The following is an 11,193-nucleotide window of genomic DNA, read 5'->3' as shown; positions in this document are numbered from 1 at the left end:
TAGATTTAATGCAATCCCTATTAAAGCCCCACTGTCATACTTTAAAGATCTCAAAAAAATAATACTTCATTTTATATGGAATCAGAAAAAAACCTTGAATAGCCAAGACATTACTCAGAAATAAAAACAAAGCAGGAGGAATCATGCTACCAGACCTCAGATTATGCTATAAATGGATAGTGATCAAAACTGCATGGTTCTGGCACAAAAACAGAGAGAGAGAGGTAGATGTATGGAACAGAATAGAGAACCAAGAGATGAACCCAGCTATTTACCATCATTTGATCTTCTATAAGCCAATTAAAAACATTCAGCAGAGAAAAGATTCCCTATTTAACGAATACTGCTGGGTGAACTGGCTGGCAACCTATAGAAGACTGAACCTGGACCCATGGCATTCACCATTAACTGAGGTAGACTCTCATTGGATTAAAGATTTAAACTTAAGTCATGAAACTATAAAAGTACTAGAAGAAAGTGCAGGGAAAACATTTGAAGAAATTGGCCTGGAAGAATACTTTATGAGGAAGACCCCACCCACCCACAGGCGATTGAAGCAACACCAAAAATACATTACTGGCATCTGGTCAAACTAAGGCTTCTGCACAGCCAAGAATACAGTAAGTAAAACAAGGAGACAGCCCTCAGAATGGGAGAAGTTAATTGCAGGTTATGTCTCTGACAAAGGTTTAGTAACCAAAATCCACAGAGAATTAAAACATATTAGCAAGTAAAGAACAAGGGATCCCATCTCAGGGTAGCCAAGGGACTTGAGTAGAAATTTCTCTGAGGAAGACAAGCGCATGGCCTATAGACAGATGAAAAAATGCTCATCATCAGAAAAATGCAAATCAAAACCACTTTGAGATATCATCTAACTCCAGTAAGATTAGCTCACATCACAAAATCCCAAAGCCAGAGATGTTGGCGTGGATGTGGAGCTAAGGGAACACTTCTGCACTGCTGGTGGGAATGCAAACTAATACATTCCTTTTGGAAAGATGTTTGGAGATCACTTAGGGATCTAAAAATAGATCTGCCATTCAATCCTTTAATTCCTCTACTAGGTATGTATCCAGAAGGCCTAAAATCACTTTATAACAACGTTATTTGCACCAGAATGTTTATTGCAGCCCAATTCATAACTGCTAAGTCATGGAAGAAGGCCGAGTGCCCATCGACCCATGAACAGATTTTATAAATTGTGGTATATATACACCATGGAATATTATGCAGCCTTAAAAAAGACAAAGACTTTACATCTTTCATGTTTACAAGGATGGAGTTGGAACATACTCTTCTTAGCAAAGTATCTCAAGAATGGAAGAAAAGGTATCCAATGTACTCAGCCCTACTATGAAACCAATTTATAGCTTTCATATGAAAGGTATAACCCGATGATAGCCCAAGAAGAGGGGGAGGGAGAAGAGGGAGGGGACGGTAGGAGGAGTATGGATGGAGGGAGGTTAACTGGTAGAAATACAACGATGGTGCATTTTATAAGGATACGTGTTAAATTTACTAAGAGTACAGTATAAATGTCTTAATAACTAAGACAATGACGTGAAGGCTATGTCAACCCATTTGATGGAAATATTTCCAGTGGTATATAAAACCAGCACATTGTATCCCATGATTGCATTAATGTACATAGCTATGATTTAATTTAAAAAGAAAAAGAATATTTCCTACTAAATAAACTGAAATTTTAAAAAAAATTTAAAATAAGAATCTTTGCTACTGCAAGCAAATTTCTGCTAAAATTTCTCATAGGAACTGTGACAGTATGTCAGAGCTACATTTTAACATGCCCTGGTTCCAGGCATAGAAATATCAATCTTAACAATGCTGGTGATGGCTCGGCACCTGTGGCTCAAGTGGCTAAGGTGCCAGCCATGTACACCCAAGGTGGCAGGTTTGAATCCAGCCAGGGCCTGCCAAACAACAATGACGACTGCAACCAAAAATAGCCAGGCGTTGTGGCGGGCGCCTGTAGTCCTAGCAACTTGGGAGGCTGAGGCAGGAGACTCGCTTGAGCCCAGGAGTTGGAGGTTGCTGTGAGCTGTGATGGCTATGGCACTCTACCCAGGGGGACAGCTTGAGGCTCTGTCTCAAAAAAAAAAAAGAAAGAAAAGAAAAGAATGCTGATGATAATGGAATTAAACTGCTTCAAAGCACTGAATTACGCTATCAACTTCTCCACTGAAAACCTCAGGCTAAATTAGTCAAGATGGAAAGCTATTACAAGTTCACAAAAACAATGAGGGACTTTTGGAAGCTATAAATTAAATGGGAAAAAAGCAACTACAAAATCTATTAGTTCTAAATCTATAACCATGTGAGGCAAAAATATGAAATCTTTTTTTTTTTTTTTTATCTGAGATTTTCTGGTAGAGCCCTAAAATACACCAATGAGCAGAGTAGAGGCTTGTGAAGGAATAACCTATTAAGTAGTAATTAAGTGACTGTCCTTTAGTTAAGCCTGTTCATCACTTTAGAAGTTCTGGTCCAGACATTTGAGATGTGGACAGTGGGTCTGAGAAGCAAAGTGATGATCGCCCTAGATAATTTATGGCCACCACAAGGGACAAGAAATTCTGCATTCAAAAGACAAATTGCATCCTGTACAATAGAGGGAAAGCTTGCCTAACTATAGAGGCCCTGTTCTACTTTCTTTTATAACCAAGAGAACCAGGATCTTGCAGTCAGATTCCAGGAAAGGATCTGGCTAACTGTATTCTTGAGTATAGGCTCATATATGAACTGGCAACCAATTAGTAAAACTTTTCTTTTGATGAGACAGAGTCTCACACTTTTGCTCAGGCTAGAGTGACATGGTGTTATAGCTCATAGCAACCTCAAACTCCTGGGCTCAGGAGATCCTCATGCCTCAGCCTCCCTGGGACTTCAGGTGCCTGCCACCACACCCAGTTTTCCTATTTTTAGTAGAGACGGGGTCTGCTCAGATTGGTCTTGAATTCAAAAGATCCTCCTGCCTTGCCCTCCCAGAGTGCTGGGATTACCAGTGTGAGCCACCATGCCCAGCCAGTAAAACTTTTTATTTTAAATCAATACCATGAAAAAGAAGGAGAAATTCAACTTATTATATAAAAAGATTTAATTAATACCTTCAGATATATAAGAGGAGGAAAAGAGTCCCTTGAAGTTAAAAATTTGATTTCTATAGTTTAATTGAGGAAAATCAGTAAATGGACTAAATAAACACAATCAAAAATTGGCTATAGACTAAACCAAGAGATGTTTCCAGAAAACATTACAAAAGAAGAAAGAAATGAAATTTGTTAGAGAAAAATTGAGAGACAGGGAGGAAGAAGATCCCTGAGCTGGGGTATGGAAGATCTAGGTTCTGAGACCTGGTTCTACTAGTAGCCCACTGTTGTAACCTGGGGTCCCAGTCCCCATGAAGTTTCTGTCTGAGAGGGTACCTAGCAGCAAAGCACAAAAGTTCAGTGGTACCTGAATGCATAGATTATAATTTTGAGCTTTTGACTTGTCTAAACCCCTAAAGTGCTGAGTGGGTATAATTTTCCAAACTTTCTAGTAGGAAGAACCTTGAAGGATGCTTGTTAACTCAAGTTTTTCTCCTGGCGCATTGAATCATTGTACTTACATGTGGTAGGAAAGACTGGTGTCATTCATTCTGCCCTTACTGAGTGCCCAAGGTCTGGATGGCTCAAGGAAGTCACAATTTAGTTACTAATCAGAAATGTAAATGCAGAGCCCTTCACTGGTGTATCATCAGGGAAGGCTTTCTCCTCAGTACATTGTCTCAGGGGCCTCAAAATAGAGCCCATTGCAAAAAAGAGGAGGAAGCATAGAAAGGGCAGGGATCTGCCATCAGGAGCCCAGGGCAGGCAGGGCTGCCCCTGGCTCCTCATACTAGCTTCACAGGAAATAAGCCCACTAGTGATTTCAGAACAGCAGCAGCAGTGGCCATGTTCCCACCTATGGGAATGGGTAGGAATAGGAAATGAGAGGATGTGGGGATGAAGATGGGGTAGAGGAGACAGCATGGGGAGGTAGGGTGCTCACCTCATCCAGACCATTCTCACATGCCACCTGGGCTCCCTCTTAGCTTCTCTGCAATAGTGGGCTCTGCATTTCAGGCCTCTCAGAAGGAGTTGCCAACTGCATGGCCACTTCCATCCTCCTTTAAAAAACTAAAATGAAAGATTTTTGTTCCTGAAAGTTTAGGCCAAAAATGTGGGTGCAAATCATACATGGGAGTGCATTATGGAAGGCAAAATATGGTAGTTCAGTGGCATTAAATATTTTCATGTTGCTGGGCAAACATTGCTGCCATCTATCTGCAAAACTTTTTCAAATCTTCCCAAACTGAAACCGTACCCATTAAACAATAACTCTTCAATTTGACATAGGTTTTATTAGTAGCAGTTTTAAAACAAGTTTCTTTCTGCCATTTTTCATCTGTGATACCAACTTGTACAACTTTTGTGCCTGTCACTGTTGGAGTAATGTTACTGATTATGAATAATTTCTCAGAATATATGAATTTAGAAAGTTTGAAAGTAATTTGCAGCAAACTATTGCTCATGTTCTTTTCAAACAAAGATGCTAATCAGTATCATTTACTGTGGTTTGACAGAACTTACTGGGTGAACTTTGTGGTATGTGTGGTTCTCCTGGGGTGTTTTTCTCGAGCCAGAATGTGAGATTTGAACTGCAGTAGAAATCAAGTACAGAATTAAGGTCAAAAGAGGCAGAGCATTAAGTAGGTCATTAAAATTCACCTTGAAGTTAAGAGTACTGATAGAATTAGAAATGGAGGGAGAAAACCAACCCAAGTGTGAAATGAGCAAGATGACAGTAGATAACCAATAGGTCTAGAAAAGTGACTTGCATACTTTTCTAGCCATTAACAATGAGGAAAACATTTTATTTTGCAACGATTACAATCCCATTTAACAAATAACAGATGAACAGATGAAAGGGTATTTACTCTGTCTTTGTGCTGTTCACTCTTTTTTGCTGTGTTTTATTTTTTGAAACTTTGGTCTCAATGCATTGAATTAGTTTTAACAACTCAAGAATGGGTTGCAATCTGTAGTTTGAAAAACACTGATCTTGAGGATCCTTTAGAGCAGGGGTCCTCAAACTTTTTAAACTGCAGGCCAGTTCACTGTCAGACCGTTGGAGGGCCGGACTGCGGGCCCCGGGATGAGTGGGCTGCTAAGCAGGACAGGCAGCAGCAGCAAAAACACCGGGTGGGCAGTGGGCAGTGGGCCGGATAAATGTCCTCCGTGGCCGCAGTTTGAGGACGCCTGCTTTAGCGGATGTTAATGAGGTTCAAAAGTGGAAGATCTTTATACCACAGCAGGGAAGTTAATTGTAAGTAGCAGAAACTAAAACAATGCCAACACCATTTCTACTTATCTTCCCTGAAGAGTTTCTTTCATTGGAATGAAATTCTTTGAGTTTAAATGACTGGCAAGTGGCAGAGAATTGAGTATGAAATATTTGAGGAGGAACTTGAGTGTGTTTACTGTGGGAACAGGGGTTCTAAAGAAAATTGTTAGGAAAGTAATGACCAGTAGAAAATGGGGCTGTGGTGAGGAATGCATTGAGTCAAATAGAAATGAGAGTAGAATAGAGGAGAGATATAGAGTAACTTACATTTTTTACCTTGACCAAGATGACAGATGTAAAGTAAGTAAAATTGATATCAAAGTGTAAATGGAATTCTGGGAGAAAGTGATTAATTTCCCTTAAAAATACATTTAAAAAGAGACAACCAGAAGTAACAAAAAAATGATCTAGATACAGTTTATAATTTTAAGAATTTTGCCAACTAGCTGTCCTCTAGCTAGCTGCTAACTTCCTACACTCTTCAGGCATGTCAGACCTTTTTTCTTTTCTGCCACACATTGGAAAAATAAGAGTTGTCTTGGGCCACACAGTAAATACAAAACCACTAAGGACAGCTGATAAACATAAAAAAAGGTCCATGAGTACTTTTCATAATACTCTACACCACAGATAAGCAAAACAATCGTCAAATAATCTGCATGCAGCCCACAAGCCACAGGTTGTACATTGCTGTTAGATGATGTCATTGGGCTGAGACTATAATGGATTAAAAAATTAATGATTCGGGAGGCGCCTGTGGCTCAAAGGAGTAGGGCGCTGGCCCATATGCTGGAAGTAGCGGGTTCAGGCCCAGCCCTGGCCAAAAACTGCAAAAAAAAAAAAAAAAAATTTATGATTCTACATACTGCATCCACCTTATTGATAGTGGAATATGAATTTATGTGTTGTTCTCTAAATGGTTCTTAGAATCATAGAGACCAAGCCATTTCAATTATGAGGAAAATGGTTTGTTATCTCAAAATATTATTATTCATTTGTTCATTTCTTTATTAAATATTTAATAGTCACACTTGCTTTGTTATTTTTAGTTACATGAACATGCAGCCTATTTGGTGGACAGTTTGTGGGAGAGCTCTCAAGAACTATTGAAAGATTGGGAATGTATGACAGAGTTGCTACTAGAAGAACCTGTTCAAGGAGAAGAAGGTATAGTATTTTGGCAAGTTGATTCACATATTGTTGTGTTTTTTTCTTTCTTTCTTTCTTTCTTTTTTTTTTGAGATGGAGTCTCAGTTTGTCACCTTCAGTAGAGTGCTGTGGCATCATAGCTCAAACTCTTGGGCTCACGTGATCTTTTTGTTTCATCCTCATGGGTATCTGGGACTACAGGTGCTGTGACAGTGTCTGGCTATTTTTAGAGAAAGGTCTTGCTCTGGCTCAGGCTGGTCTGAAACTCCTGAGCTCAAACAATCCACCTGCCTCGGCCTCCCAAAGTGTTAGGATTACAAGCGTGAGCCACTACGCTTGGCCATATTGTCGTGTTTCCATTGATGATTATACCATCCTGTATAGATCACTTCTTTCAAGTGAATATGCAAGCATGCTGTGTGACTTTTTGCCAAGAGAGCAATTTGTTTTCTGTAACAAGGATATCTCCGTAGTTGAGAACCTCTTTCCATATCGACACTGCTACTATGCTGCACAAATTTTTTAAAATCCACATAGGAGTAATGTAATGTTCAAAAAAGTGTTCTTTATGCTTATTTTAAGATAGAAAATACTGATGTACTGATGAAAGGAATGCATCCAGAATTTTTTTGCCATGTTTTGAACCTTAGAAAAAACTTTGACATGTAATGATTTAATTAGACCACAGCCATCCCTTCTTCAGTTATATTTTCTTTGAAATTAAAATCAGGAGATCATAAATTAGGTCATTTATCTGTCCCGGAAATATGCATCTCAAATATGCATCTTTCTCAAATACTTCTCAAATGTGCATCTTTTTACAGTATATATAATGACATGCACAGCAAAATGGATGTGTATAATTAATAAAGATGTTGTATTGTAAAACATCATGTGAATATTATCCCCTTACAATTAGAAATGCTTATTTCTTTATATGTCTAGGTTTTCAGCCTAGCCCTTGGTAATACTTTAAAGAACTGCTAATTCACTTAATCTATATACAGTACTGGAAGGTAGGTGATACCTTGATGTAATTAAGGCTCATAATAGATTGAATATAGATTTCCGAATCAGAAGTAAAATACAGATTCGAATTTTTAACTGTCTTTTGTGACCTGTGTCCTTAAAATTTCTGATCGTTAGTTTCCTTTTCTCTAGAACATAGATTATTTTCCTTACATAGCTTATATATAGTTGTGAAAAATAAATAAGATAGTGTACTGTTGATTGTTATGCTTCCCCTCCTCTCTTGTGTGATTCTACCTTTTGAAGTATTGTAAGAGAGCCATCCTCTGCAATTACTTACCCAGGTAACCAGGATAGTGAGCAAAGCATCACCCAGGTTCTTTCCAAGCAGTGATGCTGATTGATACTATTTATTCTGACTTGACAGAACTTAATGAGAGAAACAACAGCAGGCATTATACCCAAGTAACTTCTGTAAACTGGCTCAAAAATGCCTCTTGACTGTCACATTAATCTATGCAAGGAATGGTAGTCACCAGGGGTAGAGTGATAGTAGCTTTAGGGGGAAAACATGGAGAGATTTATCAATTATATCATAAGTAGGAGCAACAGCCTTCGGTGATGTATTGGATGAGGGCAGGAGATGAGAAAGTAGATGTGTTGTTGTAACTTTCAGGTTTCTGGCAGAAACTAATGAGTAGTGGTTCTCCAACCTAAAAATATACTACCTGGAACTTTTAGAAAGACTGTGAATTGGCCACTCTTCTAGTGATTCTAACTTACTTGGTTTGGATGGGGTTTTGGTAGTTTTTCAAAACTGTGGGGTAATTGTAATATGTAATGGTCATATTAGAATGATTGGTTTAAGAGACTGTACCTCTCATTGAAATATGGGAAAGGATCAAGGTTTTGGGAAAATATAATAAATTCTATTTAGTTATACTGAACTATATATTATCTGTGAGATGTATAACTTGTGATTTCAGATAGATAGTTGGATATATAGGCTGAAGAGTGGTCTTGAATGACAATGATCTTTGGATAGTTTTTTGATAATTTTTAAATTGATACATCATAGTCATATATGTTATTGGGGGTTTTGTGATATTTTGACACATGTATACAATGTGTAATTATCACATTGAGGTAATTGGGATATCCAACACCTCACTTATTTATCTTTTTCTTTCTATTGGGGGCATTATAATTTTTTTCTTCGAGCTGTTTTTAAGTATATAATAAATCATTAATTATAAAAAATGCCTGTTTTAAACTTAACTCAAAACATTTGCCTCATTATTTATCTGTAATACAAATCTTTCTCAAACTTTTCCCAGACTGTCTTTTAAGGTAGAGCTTATTAGACTGTATTTTGCCCTATCTTAACTATAGTTTGGGTCCCCTTCACTTTGTGACCACAGGAATAAATATACACTCTGCATTTTCTTCTCTTTTACTTATCCATGTTCCTGCTAAGTTTATTGATGCTATTCATTCTGTTTCTAACTAATCTTAATATTTTCCCTAATAACATAATTCCTTTTCCAGCCACACTGCTGCCTAATCAACATTTGAGTAGAAGATCCCAACATAATACTCATCCATTTTCCTTACCTTGCTCATGGCCATAAAATTAACAAATTATCATAGTGGATGAGAGCTTCTCATTTCTGATTCCAAGCCATTTTTTCTCTAGGTCACCTCATGCTTTCCAAGGTTATTTCCAAGGAGAAGATAGTTAGGGAATATAAATTAACCAAAATAAGATGCTTTTGTATTGTTAACTTTTTACTCTCATGTAATAAGATGTTATAAATCAGTAAATAGTAATAAGTCTTATTTCCAAGGAGAAGATAGTTAGGGAATATAAATTAACCAAAATAAGATGCTTTTGTATTGTTAACTTTTTACTCTCATGTAATAAGATGTTATAAATCAGTAAATAGTAATAAGTCTTTTAAAAAAACTTACTAAAAGTGGGCTAGATGAATTTATCTAGTTAATTACAGTATATACTAATAGGCATTTCAGTGTGGTTTAAATTCAATTGACATTGACTAGTCAAGAGGTTGGTTCAGTTTGGTTCAGCTTGAGTTTGGGTGGTCTGGTTTCAACTAGAAAAGTGACTTAGAAGATGAGAACTTGTTTTTAAAGTGAACCACACTTTTAGTGAACCATAGTTCCTGGGTAGGCCCAAGAAATTAGGCACACATGCAGAACTGTGTTTACATAATGACTCAACTTTTCATACACTTATGTACATGATTTGCCACATACAGGCTCTGGCATGGAGTGGCAACCAAGTTAATTTTCTATTCTGGTATTGTGCTGTAGTTTATGATAACAAAATGCTACCAGTAACTTATTTTAAGACTAATTAAAAATTAAGTTACTTTTTATATAGCTTAGAGTATAGTAGACTCCCAGTGGAGAAAAGTCTAGTTTGCAGTTAGAGATATACAACTAAAATTTGGGAAAGTCAGATACAAAGATTGTCTTGCAGCATTTTCATGGGACTATTTTCTGTATACATATATTTTATAGTAAAATCAAATTGCTGGATACATTTTTAGTGTAATGTTAGAGTCTGGATTCTTGTTAACAGCTCAGCCACCAGGTAACAAGTATACCATAACCAAATTATTTTACTTCTCTGAGTCTCAGCTTTTTCAACTATAAAATGAGAACCTTTCTGAGGTGTCCAACCTTTTGGCTTCTCTACGCCACACTGGAAAAAGTTGTCTTGGGCCACACATAAATATATAAACACTAACAAAAGCTGATGAACAAAAAAAAAGGTCTGTGCATAATTTTCATGATATCTACCACCACAGATAAGCAAAACAGTCTTCACATAATCCATATGCAGTCCCTAGTCTACAATTTGGACACCCCTGTATTATCTTTGATCATTTTTAGTGCTAAAATTCTGTGATCCCACTGATGGGTGAAATAAATGTAAATAATGGAATTTTTCAAAGCAGGAATCATTGACTGATTTATAATTTTCAAAATACATATTAACTACTTTATATGACTCAAATATTATGCTAAGTGCTAAGGGGTATGGTATTAAGCTAGGTTAGCTCGCTTCCTGTCTAATGCTTACATTCTTGGGAATACAGACCAAAATGAATTAAATAGCCAATAACTCTAAGAGTTAGTGTTTTTGATGGATAATAGCAAAGGATCTATGTTTAGATGGAATCCTGATAGAAAACCTTACCAAGAAAGCCACTTGTGAGCAAAGATGCTAAAGGATACTAGACTTGGGAATTGTTTCTTAGAGCAAACAACAGCAATTATATGGTGTTTGAAACATGAGTAATACTATGTTCTAGGTGTTGCAGTAGCTAGAGCAGAGTGTGTCAGAGGTGAGATAGATGCAGAGATCGGTTGATATGGAACATTTTAGTTTATAAGTGAATTTCTTTAGTTCATTCCAAGTGTAATGGGGATGCCATTAAAGATTTTAAACAGGGAAGTAATGTAATCCAAGGCATATTTGAAGAAAAATGCCTTCTATAGATAGGGTTGGAACAGGCAGAAGACCAAGTATATAATTGTTGCAGTGATCTCCATGGGAAATGATAGTAAAAAAGAAAATATATAAAGGAAGAAGATGGCTTATAAAGAGAGAAAGAGCTCATGGCTGAGTTAAAGATTGTGGATAGGTGGCTCGGCGCC

The 11,193-nt window shown here is 37.2% G+C and overlaps 1 protein-coding gene across 4 annotated transcripts in view; it reads left to right on the top strand.

Annotated features, from left to right (window-relative positions):
- STAG1 (stromal antigen 1) overlaps positions 1-11,193 on the top strand; it is a 412,760-nt gene that overhangs the window by 314,244 nt on the left and 87,323 nt on the right. For all 4 annotated transcript variants that reach the window (XM_003789415.3, XM_023513064.1, XM_023513065.1 and 1 more), the window contains one exon: positions 6,438-6,555. In XM_003789415.3, the coding sequence (XP_003789463.1) occupies positions 6,438-6,555 (118 nt within the window). The remainder of the gene's footprint in view (positions 1-6,437; positions 6,556-11,193) is intronic.

The sequence above is a fragment of the Otolemur garnettii genome, unplaced genomic scaffold (genome assembly GCF_000181295.1).
Source record: "Otolemur garnettii isolate 467f Iridium unplaced genomic scaffold, OtoGar3 scaffold00032, whole genome shotgun sequence".
Classification (NCBI taxonomy): Eukaryota; Metazoa; Chordata; class Mammalia; order Primates; family Galagidae; genus Otolemur; species Otolemur garnettii.
The sequence above is the reverse complement of the archived record's forward strand: the minus strand, read 5'-3'. Positions and strand labels throughout refer to the sequence as shown.